At 53.4% G+C, this 19,347-nt stretch overlaps 1 protein-coding gene across 10 annotated transcripts in view; it reads left to right on the top strand.

Moving 5' to 3' along the window:
* The window catches only part of COL13A1 (collagen type XIII alpha 1 chain), a 144,323-nt gene that overhangs the window by 5,302 nt on the left and 119,674 nt on the right, over window positions 1-19,347 (top strand). For all 10 annotated transcript variants that reach the window (XR_013994938.1, XM_081073525.1, XM_081073517.1 and 7 more), the window contains exon 2: window positions 14,212-14,281. Coding sequence is in view for 9 of the 10 variants with exons in the window: in XM_081073525.1 (XP_080929651.1) it covers window positions 14,212-14,281 (70 nt within the window). In the remaining variant the exon portion in view is untranslated. The remainder of the gene's footprint in view (window positions 1-14,211; window positions 14,282-19,347) is intronic.

Here is a 19,347-nt window from a genome sequence, read left to right on the forward strand (position 1 = left end):
AACTGTGTCAGTTCTGAAACTACTCCTCGTTTCATGCAGTGAGCAAATGACCAGTCTTGTGGGGAGGAAATAGAGGGAAGGTCCTCAGGGCCCCTCAAGTCCAGGGCCTTTAGCCACAGATGAGAAAACAGGTCCAAGCAGGTGTCAGAGGAGCCGGGGGTAGGATGCCTGTCTCCAGCCAGCATCTCTCCTCCACAGCACACCTTCTTCTTCCCAGACAAGAGTTAATTGTCCGGCCAAGTGGTGACAAAGACATGGCAATGTGTGTGCTCAATGCCCCAGTCCCTGGCCCTCAGCAGACATTGCTAATCAATCGCAGCACACTTTCCCCTTGAGCTCACAGACAACCTCAGAAACCGTTTCAACACAGTGTTCCAGGAAGTTACCACTAACTAGTAAGAGTTGATGTTCAAGATAAAGAGCCATTTTATGATTCTAATTAAATTTTTTTAAAAAAATACAGAGCAATGTTTACTATAGATAAAGCCAGGGAGAGTTTCTAAAGTTTCACAGCTTCTCCAAAGGCCTAAACTAGCTGGTAGCTCCAAACCAGACTGAGAACCTCATTCAGTAGCCAAGGAAGATGGTGAGAAAAAGTCAAAGCATCTGAAACAAAATGCCATATGTTTTAAGCATATATCACAATTGGACACTCAGAAAGATGCTATTTTCCCTTATTCCTAATCATTCTTGCCCCAGTGCCATCTGGAAAGCATTCCCAAACCACCCCAACCCAAAATGGGCTCTCTCCCTGCTCTGACATCCTGTAGAACTTCCTGGCCATGCCAAACACCTAACTCAGAGACGGAAAATAGACACGGCCCCGTGCTGACTTCTCTTATCTCAGAACCACGGCACCCGTGACTAACTACTTAACACTCCCCAGTAAGCAGGCCTCAGAATCCTTCTCAACACAGGGCTCCAGGCTGCCACTCCCAATCCGTTAGAGTCAATGCCCAAGATAAAATCGGCCATCCATAGCTCGGCCTCAAACACACTGTGTGCTGTGCCCTCCTCTCTATTGCCTTTAAATGTCTCATCTCTCCACCTGATCACACACAACCCAATGGCAGGAATAGGCCTCACTGGTCTCAGGGTCCCTTACTGGGTCTACCCCGGGCCTTTGCACGTAGTAGGCCGCGCTCACCAATTAGTTGCTGGTTTAAGGTCCCCCTGCTGGAGGGTAGTAAAGCCATCTCAGTCAGCCGTCCTCCCCATGCCTCTACCCCCAGACCCAGCTGTATGCTCAGCATTTGCGGGGGTGGAGGGTGGGGGGGGGAATGCTGGAGGTGGATGTTTCTCAGCCGCCAGCAGAGGGTGGAAGGATTAACTACTAAGTCAGGGCTGCATCTGTGGGCCTGGCTGGGAGAGTGGGGCTGGCTCCGTGTGAGTGGCTGGGAGCACCCATCCCCTCCCATCCCCCATTCCCAAGGCTCAGGAGCTTCACCTCACCTGCCCAGGCTGCGTGGCACATGTTGGTAAATTGGGCAAGTCCACAGCATTGGGTGTCCATGGACCTCTGCCACTCACCAATTGTGTGACGTGGGCCTCTGTGTCCTGGTCTGAAACATGGGGATGAACACATCCTCCGCCCAGGCTTGTTGCAGGATTCAGTGTAATCATTCAGGGAATAGCACCTGTAATCACTACCACCTCCCTCATCGTCGGAGGAGATCAGATGGGGCTGTGCCATGTCCACAAGTTTTATTAGTAGCTAATGTTTACTGAGCACTGTCCAAAGACCTTTACCTCTATTACTTCATTTAATTCTCACAATGATCCTATGAAATGGTTCTATTTTTACTATTCCCTTCTTACAGAAGAGAAAATGGAGGCCCAGAGAAGTTAAGTAACTTTCTCAAGGTCACACAGCTAACTTTCTCAAGGTCACAAACCCAGGCAGTCTGGCTACAGAGCTGGCATTCTGAGCCACTGGCATATACCATCTGTGTCAGGTGCAGTACCCCACCAAGTAGCTGTGGCAGGTTCCAACGGCCAGGGATCGGGGACCTGGATGGGGCGGTTTGGCTCCTACAAAAGTGGCATTTACTGAACTGACTTAGCATCAGGCCCACAATGCCATCTTTGTTGTAAGGATGACATTTGTTACATCAGGCCCTTAGGGGAGGCTGTGTCCAGCCTTGGCTTTCAGAATGCCTGGGCTTCCTGGGAGGGATGGGTTGGTTCTTGCCTCTTCGACACTTGTCCTCTAGGAAGCTTAGCACCAAGTCTGGGTTCACTGCATGGCATAGTGTAGTCCTTTGGGCGGAAGTTTTTGTGTAAGACCCATTCCCATTATGTTTTATCGCCCTTCCCTGCCTTTTCTTTTGCTGTCTTACTTCCTGCTGCTTTACTATATGTGTGTCTGTCTGTCTGTCTGTCTGTCTGTACAGCTGCCTGACTGTCCCCTTCTGGAGCAAGATGGAGCTAAAAATTCTACAGTAACTAAACTTTTTAAAGTTACTCTTCCCTCTTTCTCTTCATATCTGCACACCCTCAAAAGCCTGCTCTGGACTGGTGACAGGCTGGCCACATTAGTGTCACCCGGTAGCTTTAAAGCACACCAAGGCTGACACCCCTCCCCAAAGCCTGGTGTGAATCCTTGTGGGGAGGGTCTGACTTTGGGGTATTTAACAAGCTGCATGGCTGGCAGTCCCTAAGACAGGCAGAGAACCCATCTGTGTCCCTGTGCCTGGAATATCCTGTGCAATTTAACCCGGACCCCTCCCCTGGATCCCAAGTAGTGCATGAGAGGCTGATGGTGACAATAATGGGGTCATAGTGAGATGTCAGTGAAAGTCCTACCATGCGTTGTGCAGTTTGAAAGGCTGGGAGGTTTAAAGAAGGGTTAGCAGTAGCTTTTGGTGGTGGAGGGTTGGTTTTGATTTTTTGGTTGCTGTTGTTGTTTTCAAAAAATAAAGTCAACTGAGGGTTGGCCATCCAGGAGAAAGGAAATTTTAGGAGAAGCCTCAAGAATCCTTCTCCCACCTCTTTTGGTTGGATTCTTCCCCTCCCAGAAGCAGCTTGTTGAGTCCTCAGTAAGTAAAGGAAGTCAGCAGACTCCTACCAGGGGAAACCAAGGGAGGGGCTGGCAGGGGCTGGGAGGGCTGGGGCAGGCTGGGTCCCTCCGGGTTTAGTCTGGGCTGCCAGCAGGCCCCAGCAGCTCCACAATGACACTCGTGCTGTCCCATCCGTATGCCACATGCCCTGGGTGGGAGCTTCCCAGAAGAAAACTCTCTGTGGCTGAAAGGGCGGGCTGGGGTTGCTAGGAGCAGGGGCTCCTCTGGGCCTTCAAAGGGCGAGGGCAAGCCCCGCACAAAGGGGCGGAACTGCCTGCCCGAGAGGCCGGGCACAGCTTTCCAGTGGGATCCTGGTCCTGTCTCCCCCACTGGAGGCTATTGTGGGTTTTCCAGAAAACCCCTCCATGGCTGGAGTCTGTGCCTTCTCTTCAGCACCCCTCCTTTCCTCTCCACCCTGCTGCCCTCAGCCTCACTAGCCTCTGCGAGGCCTGCAGTCCAGTCTTGGCCTTTTTTTAGCTCAGGCATTTCCCACTGCTGCAGGTTCTCCCTGTCCCCCCCCCCCACCCCGCGGGGCGTTTCTCTCCTACCTGTTCTATAAGTTGCAACTGGGAGACCTTGCTGCCCCGTGAGGACACATCTTTGCCAGTCCCCAAAAGGCGGTTACAGGGCCTGGGACTTTATACCTGCAGTCCCCTCTTAAGCTGCAGATGTCCCGTGATGGTGCCTCTTAGGTCATCACTTTGAGATTTTCTACATTGGGTCATGCTCTGACAAGGTGGCCTGTGGGGCAGGACAGAAAGGGTGACCTCTGGGAACAGGGATGAAGAAACAGGGCTGGTTAAAGGGGCATTAGCTGGGGCTCTTCCAGGAACAGCCTGAGTCCACTTCCCCGTGAGCTGGCACTTGAGGCTTCCTGGGGGTAGGTCCGCCAGTGGTCCTGCCACCTGCAGCCTCGCTCCACTCCATCGAATCAGAGCGTTGAAGGAAGGGAGTTAGGCACAGTACCAGGAATCCTCCATAACTTCCCTGCTTCTCGGGCTTACACACCCTCAGTGACAGGGAGCTCATTACTTTACGAGGCTGATATGCTTGGACTGTAATGCTGTGTGTGTTCTTCATCTGGTCAGAGCTCCAGACGCCTCTCTACACCTACCATCCCACCCCTCCAGTGTGTCTTAAAAGCACGTCAAACTCAATGTGTCTAAACTGAGCCGGGAGTGCAGCCCTCCCCAGAGCCCTTTCATCTGTGACGGCGCCGGCCTCCAATGGCACCCCTCCACACCCTACTGACCGCACCTTCTCAGTCTCCCCCAGATGTGCCTTCTGTCCATCACTGCCTGCCCTTCCCCACTCACGCTACCCTGGGGTCTCCTGGGCACGGCGGGAACCTCCTAACTCATCTGCTTTATTCATCCTACCCTGTCTGTTTCATCTTCTACACGGCAGCCAGGGCGATCTTTTAAAAACTCCCTATATGATGGCCACATTCCCCTGATTGTAAGTCTTCAGTGACATCTTGTTGCTCTCAGGCCAGAGACTAAATTTCTTAATATGGTCCATGCGGCCAGCAGGGCCTGGCCCTTGCCACCCTCTCCAGCCTCATGTCTCACCACCCCTTACTTTCAGAAGGCGTGGGCATGGATAAGAACTCAGACTCTGGAGCCAGGTTGCTGTGTCAGCCTGGCCGTGTGTAGTTTAACTTCTCAGTGCTTTGGGTTGCACCTCTGTAAAATGGGGGTGATGGAGGATCTCCTTCTTACGAGTATTGTTTTTGGGATTAAACAACTTAACGTAAGTGCTTTGAGCAGTGCCTGGCACGCCAATTATAGGTATTATGATTATTGCGATCATCTGAAAGTGACAAGCCCCGGCCCCGCCATCACAGGCATACACAGAGTGGGACATGGGCGCTGAGCCAGGCTTCCTGGTTCAAATCCAGCCTCTGTCCTTGGCTGTGTGCCATCATGCAAGTTCATTCACCTTTTCCCTTGTTCAGTTTCCTCCTTCATGACTGGGTTGCCGTGAGTGCTGAATAAATTAATATATGCAAGACCCCTGCCTGCTTCATAAGAAGCACACTGTGTGTCAGATCTTACCCGTTCCTCTGTTGTTGCTGCCCATGCGCAGCTCGCAGCCCAGCGGTCACTTCCCCGTGATGAGCCAGCCTCGTCCATGCCATAGAACAGGCTCTCAGCACCGCGCCCCTTCCAGCCATGGCTCTGGTGACAGGGGTTGCTTCACATTGATGTGTGTCGTTGGTAGACTCGTATGTGCCCTCCCTAGAGAGTAAGCTCCATGAGGGCAGCGTGAGGATCTGCTTTGCTCAGACATGTGTCCACAACACTGTGTCTGGCTCTGGCAAATATAAATGCTCCATACCCATTTGTGGAAGGGAGGGAAGGAGGGAAGAGGCACCCGACTTCCACTCCAGCATGCTCACTTCCAGCACCTCCTGTTTCGTACAGGGGACCCCTGCTTCATCCCGTAGGTGGTCCCAGAGCCCCTAAAACGCTTGAGGTCCTAGGCGCCATGCTAACCCAGCTCCCACCCACATCCACGTAATTCCAGGGCGCAGCCCCTTGACTCCCCTGAGGCAGCGAGCGGCAGGGCCTCAGGTTAGCTGCAAGGAAGGACTTCCTCATATGAAGGCTGGAAAGCTCACACAGGGGAATGTACCTCCTTCCCCTCACTTCTTCTGATCTGCAGAGCCTGGGACCACATCTGTCTGTGGTTCTGGGCAAACAGGGAGCAGTGGCAGCCCTGGCATCCGGCGGACCCTCAGGCCCCTGTTCCTTGGCCCTGGAAGTCTGTGATCACGCGCCAAATCCAATGCACAAAGAGAGCTGTGGAGGCAGGGGGACGGCAGTTCTTCAGGCGGCCCCATCGCATCCCCTCCGGGTTCCCAGCACACAGGCCGCCAAGCAGACGGGGCAAGTCCAGTTCTGATGGGTGTGGGTTGAGTGTCTATATTTCCTCCGCTTTGATTTCACCCTGCTGAGCCGCCTGTGCCCCGGGGCATGCACCCACACAAGGGCCTGCTGCCTTCACAAACCCCGTTTGGAGGCTGCCCTCTCCTGCAGTCCCTGGGATTAGGCCCACAGAGCCAGCCCTGCGCAGCCCAGGTCCTGCCTCTGTGCCTTTGATCCTCACCCGAATGCCCTCCCACCCTCCTCTCCTTCCACCCAAATTCTGCCGAAGCCCAGCCTGTGTCCTCCTGGGTCCATAGGGATGAGTTCTAGAGGACAGCCCTAAAAGTGAGTAATTCAATTCAAGTGTGAATCAGAGACACCAGACTGGGCCCTGCCCTCAAAGGTGGGCTCAGTCTCCAACAGGGCACTGGTCCAGTAGCAGTTACGGCTCGGGGTGATGAAAAGAGCTCTTGCAGATGGGATCAAGCACCACTCTGCCAGGCCTTGTAATCAGACGCTGACGCAAGGGCCAGAGCTCTGCCCAGTGTGGCCATTTCGATGGGCAACTCCTTCTTTCAACTTGTGGTTCTCAGGGTCAAAAGGCAGGGCTGCAGGCAGGACCCTCACTCACCCTCCCTCTTGCGGGAAGAGGGGGTCTGAGTTTCCCCAGAGGGGGAGGGCAGGATGGCAGGAAACTTGACCACATGTCCACATGCCCGCGGCAGTGCATGAGGCCAGGCCAGCCTCACCAGAGCAGGTGGAAGGAGGCAGGCCTGGCACCAGCTCAAGAGAGAAGTGGCCTTCACCTGGCCACTAAGAAAAACAAGCTGGCACCGCAGCTGCCCACACTTCTTCACATCTAGACACCTTTATTCGTTTTCTGATCTCCTCTCATTTTTCCTTCCAGTTGCCCGGTGTAGTCCGACAGATAAGTATTATCCCCAGTGTATGGATAATGAAGCTGAGATCCAGAGAGGTTATATCTCTTGCTTAATACGTACTAGTTAGTAAGACAGCCGGAGCTAGACCTCGAGGTCCTGGCACCCCCCCAATGTGGCTCGAGCCATATCAACATTGCCAAGCTCTGCCTGCGGTGGCTACTCACGGAGTTTGGGGTCTGTGCTACCCCAAAATAGACTTCCACTGCAGCCTGCAAGGGCAGGTGGGTTCTCACGGAAGTCATGCACTAATAATATAAAAAAATGAATTATTAATGACATTTCCACCTAAAGCACTTAGCACAGTGCCTGGTATATACTGTTCAATATGTAAGGCGATTATTTTTAAGGTTAACTCATTTAATAATTCCGCCGGGTTTCCAGGCAATTTCCACAGCAGCACTTAGGAGGCTGGCGGTCTGGGGGCTGTAATATCCCCATTCTGCAGCTTTCCCCAGAGGGGAGACGCCAGGCTCAAGGTCGGGGCCATGGAGTCCAGAGCTCACCTGGGCTGTGCCTCTGGGCTTCCCCCACCCATACCCCCACCTCAGGACCTGGCCCCACCCACGTGTTACAAAGGCCCAGGTTGAGCCTGAGCCCTTTAAGAGCCTGGGTGCTGAGCATGGGAGGGAGTGGCCCCTAAACCCAAGTCCTGGCCAGAGCTGCATTCTTTGGGGGGAGTGAGTAGCCGCTTGGCATTTTCCCTTTGATACTGATACGGGCATTTTAATAGCTGCAATGATCAGGCGGGTGATGTTTCAGCTCTGGCCACGTGGGGCATTCCAGGAGGCCCTGGCTGCCAGGAGGGGCAAAGCAGGAAGGCTACTCTGTCCAGGATGGCTGGGGGTCCACCCCGGGGCCTCAGAAAGTCTGCCGCCTGCCCCTGAGCCTCAGCCTGGAGACTTCTTACCAAGGGTCTCAAACTCAGATACCCAAGGGGGCCAGGCTGGTGGCCTGAGTAGGTGAAGCTGGCCAGTGGGAGGGTACGGTGATCACCTAGACAGTACATGCCCACCTACAACAGCAGCCACCACTCGGTACCACCGATGTTACCATGGCCTAGTGTTGCCAGATCCTCCCATGGTACAAGAGAGACTGGAAATCCAGACCTTTAGGTGAAATCTCCTGGTTTGTAAGCAACCAATATTTATCGAGCACCTGCCCTATGCTAGGCCACGTTCTAGGCGCTGGGGACATGGCAGTGAATAAAACAGACCAAAATATCCATGGCTTTATGGAACTTACTTTCCAGTGGTGGGGAGAGACAGTAAGCAAGATAAATAAGGGAACAGCAACAACAAAATCCTAAGGAGAAAATAAAACACGGAGGAGGGATAGTATATTAAGTATATTAAGGGAAGGCATCGGGGGCAAAGAAGACCTCACTGAGAATGAGCCAGTGGTTAGCTAGAAAGAGAACAGCCCAGACAGAGAGGGCAGCAAGTGCAAAGGTCCTGGGGTACGAGGAAGCCTGGCATACGCAGGCACGTCAGGGAGGGCAGTGTGGTCATCCTGACTGCCGTGTTGAGTGGTCTGTAGGGCAAGAGCAGAGGCAGGAGTCCATCAGAAGGTTATCACAGACATTAGCCCAGAGATGATGAGTTTGGGACCAGTGGGTAGTGATGGGAGTGGTGAGAGGCGGTCAGAACCGGATATGTCTGAAGGTAGAAAACAAGAATTTCTGACCGAATGGGGATGGAGTGAGAAAGAAAGAGCCATCAGTGATCATGCTGGTTTTGAGCAACCGGCAAAATGGGGTTGCCATTAAGTCTGCTGAGGAAGACAGTGGGAGGGGCAGGCCTGGGGAGAGGGGATAGACCATGAGGAGCTATTCTGGCAGGCTAATTTGGGGATGCCTATCAATGGAGATGTCAACTAGACAGCTGGATAAATGTGTCTGGATTTCTGCAGGAAGGTCCGGGTTCAAGGGGCAAAGAGCAGACCGTCACCACATACAGATGGCGTCGGAGCCATAAGACGGGTGAGATCCCCAAGGAGCCAGTGCAAAAAGAAATGAAGTAAGACTGGGCTCTGTGGCCCTCCAACACTGTGATGTTAAATGAATAAGAAGGAACCAGCAGAGGAGACTGAGAAGGAGCACAGCGTGGTAGCGGGGAAGCCCGAGAGGGGCATCCTAGGAGCGGAGTAAACAAGTGTGTCCAGGAGGAGGAGGAGCAAGCAAATGAGTGACAGGCTGAGATACGGCGGAGGACCACCCCCTGGACGTAGCCACAGGGATGGAGGGCATCGGTGACCGCTTAGGTGGAGGAAGGGGAAGAGGCGGTAGGTCCAGGTGAGCGGGAGGAGACACCCTCCATCAGGGTCTTTATCCAGGAAAAAAGCTTCGTCAAAAGAGGATTTTTCTTTTCTTTTTTCCCCATGAGAGGGACGACAGCATGTTTGCCTGATGACTTACATATCAGGAGTGGGCAAAGGACAACTCAGTCCCACTTGAAGCCTGTTTTCGTAAATATGCTTTTTATGAGAGCACAGCCATGCTTGTTTTGTTTCCAAGCTGTCCATAGCTGCTTTTCGCCTAGACGGTAGACTTGAGTGCTTGTGACAGAGAGCGTATGGCTCCCAGGGCCTAAAATATTTACTAGCTGTCCCGCTACAGAAACCATTTGCTGACCCCTGGTGTAAGTGATTCAGTCCAGGGGAGGAAATGGATGATGCACGTGGGAGGGGGATGAGCTGCCCAGGTGTCCCCGAGTGAGCTGGAGGGGCAAGACCTGGTGTGCAGATGGGAGGCTGGCGGGCTCTGGGAGCACTGATGGAGCACGCGACAGAAGGGAGAGTGTGCCTGCGGAGATGGATGATCAGGAAAGTATGTGTGGCGGTGGAAGCCTCCGGAAGGCCTTTTCTTCCTGCTTCTGTTTTTCTCAAGGTGATCAGGTGACAGTGACCTTGGGGACAGTGACCTTGGAGGCAGGGTGTTGCATTGGGGAGAGAAGATGTGAGAAGTCCTAGGATAGGGAGATGAAGGTGCCAGGGAAACACAGTATGCTTGCCGGCTTTCATCTGCGATAACGATCGTGTATTCAAAGGAGGGTGGTGCTTTCTCGGGCTTCGCTCCTCCGCTGGGGTGCCCATGTGGGGTACACGGAAACGCTCCATCTGCCAGGTTTGTGGCTTGGTCAACAGAATGCGCTGAAGGGGAGGGCATCATGGCAGCTCAGGGTGTAGCCAGGAGAGTGATTCAAATCATTGACCGCAGAATTTGAGCTGGGCAAGGATGGAATTGAAATGTGGCAGGCCAGCGACAATGAAAAGGTGGAAGGACTCCTAGACTGAAGGTCTTGCAGGCTGGAAGGATCCCTGGGGTCGAGGTGTTAGAAGGAGTGAGCTGGAGCTCAGGGTCAGTGGGTGGGGTGGAAGCCCAGACTCTGGAAGGGTTGAGATGTTGTGATTTAATGCAGGATGTTGGGATTTAATGCTTTTCCAAAATAAACACTGGGCGGGCTAAGAAAACACACACCCACACCCTGAATTTAGCCAGTTTTTCTATCCTGGGCCTCTCTGCTGAGCTCTGCAGCCACAAGGACCCCTGCCCACCTGGACTCCTCCCCAAGGACAACCCTGAAACTCAGCTTGTCCCTAGCCAAACCTGTCATCTTCCCACGAGCCTGCTTTCGCCGCCATCCTGTCCCCCTGGGAGCATGGTGGCTGCCCATGGCAGAGCCTGGTCCCTACCCCCCTCCTACCAAGTCCGTCCCGCGCCCCGTCCGTTCTTCCTTCTGCGTGTCCTTCTCATTGTCTGCTTCTCCCCATCGCGCCACCGTGCCGTAGCCCAGACCACCAGTGTCTCTCAGTTGGATTGATGACTATGACAGTCTCCAGAGAGGCACCTCAGCTGCCAGCCTTCTCTCTGTCCTGCTCATGGTCTCCAGGGGCCCAGCCGTGTTTGGCATCTTGCTGTTGTTGAATGAGTGACAACCCTCACATTTGCAACCTGTAGCCAAAACGCTGCCAACTCAGGGCTCGTATACAACGCAAACTTCACCCCGGGCCTCCTCTGTGTCAAACCTCTGACTGGCTCCACCAGGCTAGACCCTTTCCCTGGCACAAAGTCCCCCGTCTCTCACTCAGCGTTCAAAGTCTGCAGTCACCTGGACACATCTCCACACCCGTCTCGCACATGAAGCTCAAGCTCCTTGGCTGACAGCAGCTGTCTGGTTCTCGGCTTCGCACAGTCTCACAATTAGTAAGAGCTCCGTATACATTGGGTTGACTGAACGAAAGTGTTGAACTGGAAGGTGGAGGGCCTGGAATTTAAGCCTCTGTGTGGCTTACTTACTTTCGTTCCCTCGCTGAGTTTGTCACTGGGCTGACTTCTGGCCTGCGGCCGGGAGGGTCAGCTGAAGGCTTAGGAAATGTGAAAGTCACTTCCAGGTCTGCCTTAGGCTGGGTTCCTAAGGACACAGCTCTGAGGTGGAGGTTTGTGAGCAGGAGGCTTAGTGGGATTAACATGGAGGAGCGTCAGGAAGCATCCTTGGGCAGAGGAAGGTCCCATGGGAACTCTGCGGCTGCGATGGCCCTCGGGTCCCGCTGAATTGAGGTGAAGGGGTTGGGTCTTTGAACCATATCTTTTATTGGATGGGGGTTGCTTTGGGGAGGGAGTGGGCGTGAGCCTGGAGGAGGCCACTCCTTTCCGCTGAGGGCAGTGCCTGGACCCGGCCCCACACAGGTCGCTAAGGATGAATGACCTGACCCTGAGCAGGAGGCTGGGCGGCACAGCGCGGCGTCCTCACCAGCTCTGGGGTTTGGTGGCCAGCAGTAGCATGGAAATGTCAGGGATCTGGGTTATAAATTCAGTCTGTCAGCGCCCTACTGATCAGCCTTTGTACCACATTCCTGTCCGTCCTTCCTGCCCAAGTCGCTCCAGCCACACTGCCCTCTTTCCTCTTCCTCAAATGCTGCATGCACAGTGGTGTCTCAGCCCCTTCCCTTCTGCCGGTCCCTCTGCCTGGAGCACACGTCCCCCAGGTCTGTGCACAACTCATTTCCTCGCTGCATCAGCTCTTTGCGCACATGTCCCCTCTACAGTGAGACCTTCCCTGACCCCCACGTTTAAAGTGTTCTCTTCCATCCCTTACCCTGTTTTATTTTTCTCTACAACACTCGTCACTGCCTGAATTATACGTTCACTTGTTTCTCTATGAATTGTCTGTTTCCTCCACTGGAAGGTGAGCCTCATGAGGGCAGGGGCCCTGTCCGTTTTGGGGGCCATTCTTCATCTCCAGGGCCCAGCCTCTGCTTGGCACCTTGCTGTGGTTGAATGTGTGACATTCAACCTATAGCCACAATGCTGCCAACTCAGCTGGCTTTGGCTGTCACTCAGTGACTGGCTCTGTCACTTAGCAGCCTTGTGTGACGTACCTACTGTGGTCCAGGAACAGCCACAAATAAGTGCCTTAAGCGCCCAAGGTTATTGGTGGGAAAGGAAGGACAGAGGTACAGTGCCCCATGGGAAAGTAGTATTGGTGAGCTAGGTTCCGAGCTGGGCATCACAGGGACTTTCCCCAGACTTTGTCCTAGGAGGTCACTTGTTTGCCCAGTGACCATTCTGTGCCCACCTGTGACCTAGCGTCAACATCCACCCACCTAACATTTGTGCTCCAAGCTTCCCTTTCTGAGTGAAGGTCTCCCTTTTGGGACATTCCTCCCTTCCTCTCCTCCTGTCTGCTTTGACCTGCGCTCAGACCTCCTGTCCTATCTGCTGCTGTGCTCCCTCTTCCAGGAGCACGTATACACACCTTTCTCCAGAAGGATGGCGTGGCCTTTGCGTTAAAAAGCCTGAGATCTCATCCCACATCCACCACATACTGGCTGTGTGGTCTTCAACAACTTACTCAGCCTCTCTGAGCCTCCATTTCCTTATGTGAAAAAATGAGGTCACTATTAAACTAACCTTGGCATTCGATTGTGAAAAATAGATGTGATTGTATAAAAGTACCCAGCTCAAGGCCAGTACAGAGCAGGCTTAGCAGACATTATTAGTTTGATGTGACTCCTCATGCTTTCCTGACCTGCCCAGCCCACCACCAAAGTAGAGGCGACACCCCATCCTACCGCACCTCCCACGCAGCTTTCTTTACCTCCCTCGTGGCCCTTCCTAAGTGGCAGAACCACACAGTAGACAAATGCTGGAGAAATGCTGATGGGGGGCCAGCTGGCACCCTAACCGGTGTACATGTCAGGGACGCCGGAGATCATCAATCACTGCCAGCCACAGTACAGGCCCCACGGGGCCAGACCTTCTAGTTTTTCAAGAGAAATTAGAAACGCAGATTTGCATGAGAAATCAGCCTCTACAAAATATTGGCAACAAATACAATGTAAAACAAATAAGTAACTGTGGGAACAAAATAAAATACGTCTAAGGGCCAATGTGGCTTCTAACTGCTATAGTAGCTTCAGAGAGGTGGGTTCAAATCCCAGCCTTGCTCCCCCCCTTAACCTTGGCCAGGATAGAGTCTCCTCTCTGTACTTCCTCCCCTGTGACCTGAGTGCAGCAATAGCTAACATGTCTTGAGCTCCCCCTGGGTGTCAGGCATTTTCCTGTCTATGCGTCAGCCTTTTCCATCCTCTCAGGAACCTAGGGAGGCAGGGACTGTGATCAACTTAGGGTCCACGAAGTGTGTATGAACCCAGGACGGCTGGCCCCGCGGCGTGCGTGTTAACCTCTGCTCGAGTGTAGCCCACGTCCCAGGCTGCCTGTGGGCACTGAGGCACGAGGGGCACAGCCCTTGGCAGAGTGAGCATGCCAGGTGGGTGCTGACAGGCGCGCCCTGGTCCGTTCACCACACGGAAGTGCATCTCGTTCAGGGCAGGAGATGTTCCAGTCTGCTTGTTGCCTCCTCTTGGGGGCCTTCCAGAAGTGCTCCATGATGGGCAAGCTGGTGAGGACGAGGTTTGGCGGAGGGGCAGAGGGCCTGCCTGGCTCCCTACGCCCACTCCTGCCCATGTCTGGCTCTGTGGGGACAGCAGAACGGAAGTCACTGTTCCTACCCCGGGATCCAACCGGAGCCCAGAACGAGTCAGGAAACGAAGAGCAGAGAGCCAAGTAAAGCAGGTCATTGTAGCCAAGCGGGTGCAGTGCAGGAAGCCCACAGCTGGTTTTTAGGGTCCTGTGCTTGGGGTTAAGAGCATTCTGAAGACATCAGATACTGAGATTACCTAGATGGGACCCCTGTCTGCTTCTTATCACCCAGCTGTCTGGTGGTCAGTCTTTGATCCAGGAACAGTCCTCCCAAGCAGCCCCTCTGCCCCAGCCCACAGACGGTTTCCAGGGCTTGGCCTTTACAATTCCCAGTGACTCCTCTCCTCTGTTTCCTTGTGCAGAAATGGAAGCTCCACTCTCGCAGGCGCCGGGAGGCCCCGAAGACGTCTCCAGGATGTCACTGCCCTCCAGGTAAGGAACTCTGCAAATGGGTGATTAGGACAGGGACACACACCAGACGCCCTCTCAGTGGTTGTGTTCTGGCCATACCCTGCTCCAAGCGTCACTTTTCATTGGATAGATGGGAATCTTTCATTCCCATCTACTCATTGATTGGCCCACTCATCCCCTATCCATCATTCATTCATTCAAGCATTCATTCATTCATAAATTCGTCCATGGGTCTTCACGGTATGCAACACGTGGTGAAATTAGATAAGCTCATGGGTATGGCCATGTTTTGCCAATTCTGAAGTGTTGTGCAGAGTTGAAGAGACAATAAGCCCAAGAGGGCCGGGACCAGCCTCATCCTGGTCATTACTGTGCCCCTAGCTCCTGACACATAGTAGGTATGCAAAAGTGTGGTTACCAGAATGAATGAATTACCCCATACTTGTAACACTTGACTGCCCTCGCTGAGTGGCTTAGGGTGCTGCATGTTCAATGTGTAGTATCTAGGCTACGCCCACAAACACACACTGGCACACAAGCTCTGCGTCATACGGTGAGGTGGTGTCACAAAGTTAACCCATCCCCTCTGGATTCAGATTCTGCTTCTGTCATTGACTAGCCCTGTGTGGGCACATCACCTCCGAGAATGCCTCTTCAAGGGCTCTTGCCTCTGTATCACTCCGCCTGCCTCTCATCTGGGTCTGTTCCTCTAGTCAGAGCTGTGCGCTGGGTGCCTGTTGCCCTGGGTGCCCTGCTGCATGTTGGGTTCAACTGCATTGTCCATGGTTAATAATAATGATAAGTTATTGTTCATGAGGACTTTTCTTTTTTTGTTTGACCGTTTGTTTGACCGTTTGTTTGACCGTTATTTTTAAGCCATGAGAATGACAGATGAGCAAGTTTCCCTGTTCCCATGGTAACTGGAATAGGCTGTACTTTTTTGGGGGGTGAAGAAGGAAGCTCCAAAACAGGGTTGAGGGAGACAAGGTGATACTTCCGAGCAACTGCAGGGGGCTTTGCCCTGCTCTGGGCCTCTGCCAGCTCAGAGTGTGGTCCCTCGATACCTGCTGTGGGCAGGTGACATTGGCAGGATACTAACTGGGCTCTCTGGCAGGCCCTCCATGGACACAGTGGCCGAGGTGCCCCAGTGGCCCTCACCCAAAGGCCCCAGCCAGGGAAAAGAGGCCACCAGATGTTGAATATATGGGAAATGGAGAGACTGCACTTGCCGGAGCGTGAGCAGGCTGAGGTGGGAGTCACAGTTCAGGGGTGCTACCACGGAAGACGGTTGAGACCGTGACAAGACTCAGCTGGCCCCAGTCGGAAGAGGGTCGCCTGGGTTAATTAAAAGGGTGTCCAGAAGCCCTGGGAAGCTCTCTCCCTCTTTCAGGGCTCAGAAGATCGAGCCCTGGGATCTGAGCAAGCTTTTGGAAAAAGAATGCCAAGATTAATGAGATGAAATGAAGCAAGTGTGGAGAGATGGGGCCTGGGCAGAGCGACATAGCATCAAGGTTTCTAGGGCCGCCCCCATTTCAAGGAATCATGTCTGTTGTCCCTATGACTCTTGGTCAATTGCAATCGTTTTTTTTTTTTTGCTCAAAGTATAAAATGCTGGTGAAGGGCAGGAGATTTGGAGTGAAGAAAGATGAAGGTTTAGATTCTAGCTCTGACACTTACCGGCTGTGTGACCTTCAGAGAATTATTTAACCTCTCCCTGCCTCAGTTGCCTTGTGTAAAACAATGGTGATAACACTCACCTGGTAGGTATGGGGGAGAGATTCAGTGAGATAGTTGGGGAGTCCCCTTTCCTGACTCCCAGTGAGTGCAATTATTATGATTTTCCCCTCCATTCCTCTTGCACTTTAAAAATCCACAGAAATCCTCATCAGGCACCATGTCCTGTCGGGGGCAGTGTGGGCTGCACATTTATGGCAAGGCAGAGGGTTGCCCTTCTCTCTTCCTTGCCAGATTGGGCTTCCCCTGTCCTGCCTGCCATCAAAGTGGGTACCTAACCAATAGGTATCAGTTTTGTGCTAGAGAAAGTCTGGCTGTGGTGGTCTTGGGAGGCCGGGAGCTGGGGAGGATGTGGCAGGAGGGAGGAAGAATCTGGAAGAGGGCTTCATCTCGCCTCACCTTCTGGGGAGTCTGTGTGAGACCCAGGGCTCTCAGAGGGGGAGGAGAAAGCTGTGAAGCAGCATGAGCAACTGGGGGTGGGGGGAGGAGCACAGTGGGGAGGAGGAATGCAGCAGGGAGAAGGAAGGGCTTGACACAGGTCGTCTGTGAGGGACAGCAGCATGAATTAAATTGGCCAGGAGATGGGAGGAGACAGCGCAGGGGCCCCTGGGAGGGGTGTCCAGGTCAGAGCATTCCCCAAAGTATTGACAGGACACTTTAAAGAGGAGACCCCAAATTGAGGCAACATAGGAAAGAGACTAAGACTTCCCCAGCTTTTTTGGAGTTGACAGAGAAGGGCTGTCCAGAAGCATCTCAGACAATGGAAGCACGGAGTAAGGGCGTCTGCTGGGATAGGCTAGGTAGGTCCTGCTCTGGGCCTGGACCTGCCCCCCCTGCACACACTGAGGCTTCTCACCCCATCGTAAGGTTGCTTCCTCCACAGGGAAGTCTATTGCCCATGGAGTTCCCAAGCTCTTATGAGTGGTCGCCGTTACTGCCACTGACCCTAACTGAGCACCTACTATGTGCCAGGCACAGTACTGAGCACTTCACATTGATGGGATTTCCTCCAGGACGCTGGCAACAGGCAGAGTGGAGCTCTGACATTGGGAAAACTCTGCAATCTTCAAACTCATGGGTAAAACACCACTGTCCTCGCACCTAAATCATGCATCTCCAATCGTTTCCTTAGGGTCAGAGTTTATGAACCACTTTTCAGCTCCTGATACTTGCAGAAGGAATTAGGCAATTGTAAAGTGCCAATACAAAGGAAGAGCATTATTCCCCGTTGTCTTGCCAGTACCTAGTATTGTGCCCCATGCATAGTGGATGCTCAATGAATGTTCCATGACTGATCATTAGAATCATTCCTGAGTGACCGGGTTCTTGCTCGTGTTCTCCATCTCCCCTCCGGTTGGTTTCTGATACCTGCCCCCAAGACTGCCCTGAGACTTGCCTGATGCCGACGTCATTGCTGTTGGGACACAGCAAATAAACACATGCTCTTCCTGCCCGCTGTGGCCTCGGAGATTGAAGCCTAGAGCCCCAGACCCGTGCCTGCCCTCAGTTTGCCTCTGTGGCTGGCTGGGCCGAGGTGGGAGTCCTGTGGTGGGTGTGTTCTTCCTTGTGGCAGCCTTGGGCCCTGGGTGGCATCCAGAGGGCTTGGGACACATAATCGTGGGCAGAAAACCCACCTCCGTCCCTTCCTCCTCTGACCTAGCCAGCATCCTCCCAGGCTCCTCCCTGTCCCAAAATAACCAAGGACTGGCTGAGATCTGGCTGCATCCTGCTTCTGGGCTACATGCACTGTTCGCCAGCGGAGAGATGGGCCTGCAGGCCTGGGAGGGAAGGCCAAAGGTCAGGCGTCATTAGGAGGGTCACGACGACCAGAAGTTCAGAGGAATAGGTGTGGGCCTCTTACAAAGCATGCGGCCTGGTGGGACAGGAGAAGGGCCCTGGGAACAGACATGCAGACCACGGGACTTCTTAGGCCGCTTGGAAAGAACACAAAAATCAGGGCAACTCTCCCATTCTCTGTTCCTGTTCTTAGTAACAAATGAGGAGCAGGACAATATAGGCTCCATCAGCAAGGAAACAGCTCCTTCAGGCCCGCCGCGCTGGGGCTGGGTGGGGCTGGCAGCCTGAGGGATTAGGTGCACGGCTGCACCCACGGGGGGAGCCGGCCCAGCCACGCTGCTGCAGCAGGTCACTCCCCGTCTGACCTCATCTCTAAGGGGACGAGTAGGCTGGAGCCATGCACTGACCACTAAGCTAAGAAGTTGGACTGCAGTAGTGGAAACAAGGTGGTGATACGGTCAGATCCGTGCCTTGGGGCCGTAGCCAGCTCTGGTAGAGCGCATGAATGAGGGGTCACAAGTGGCTTTCACCAGGCTAGTGGAAGAGGCTTTGATGGACTCCAACAAGGTGAGGAGGTCTTTTCCTTAGCAGCCCAGAGGACAGTGGTCCAGGGCTGGCAGGGTAGCCCTGCCATCGTCATCAGGTGGCTTCCATCTCTGGACTCCTGGCAGCTGCTTGGTCCTCACCATCCCCTGGCCAGCATGAAAAGGGAAGGTGCCCAGGGGATTATATGCCCAAACCCTTAAGGGCAAAACTTGAAGAAAAATAACCTGCCATGTATCACTTCTGCTCATATCCCGTTGGCCAGCCCTTAGTCACTTGGTTAACCCCAGGTCCAAGGGAGGCCAGGTAGTGTTTTTTGCTGGGTGGCCATACGCTTAGATACAGCTTTATTACTATGAGAAGTGGGAGAACAGATTCCAAGGAACAACTAGCCATCTGCATAGAGGGCATTCCAGGCGGAGGCACTGGCAAGGACCAAGGCTCTGAGAGTGTGAAAAAGGCAGGCTTGTTTGGGAATGGCAAGCATTGGACGGAAGCTGGAGTGCAGAGCAGTGATGAGAAATAAGGGCGGAAAAAGATAGCAAAGGGACAGGCTGAGGAGTTCCAGCTCTCTCCTTTCAAAGAAAGGCAAAGGGTTTTCATCCTGAGGGTGGTTGATTAGTAATGCTTGCCTGGAGGGCTATGCTGAATCAGATCCTGAGGGGGCATCCAAGTGCAGCAGAGGTGGTAATCGCTTAATGATGTCTGCCATGGGTGCCCCAGTAGTCGTCAGCAATGTATGGGCCCTGGCTTTGTTACCCCACAAGAGATACTGTGGCACCAGAGAAGGTTTGGGGAAGAGGGATGGGAGCTGATCCAATTTGTATTCTAGAGCAATAACTAGCAGTGATGTGGACGATGGCTTGGAGGGGAGAGAAGCCCCTTCCAGAAACAAAAGTCTGTGATTCTATGAACAAGGTTCTATTTTCTCACATGTTGCCCTTTATGCTCAGGTTGGAGCTGCCTGGTTATTTTCCATAGGTGGTGAGAACTGGCGTCCACATGTCCTGAAA

The sequence above is a fragment of the Rhinolophus hipposideros genome, assembly GCF_964194185.1.
Source record: "Rhinolophus hipposideros genome assembly, chromosome: 15".
Lineage (NCBI taxonomy): Eukaryota > Metazoa > Chordata > Mammalia > Chiroptera > Rhinolophidae > Rhinolophus > Rhinolophus hipposideros.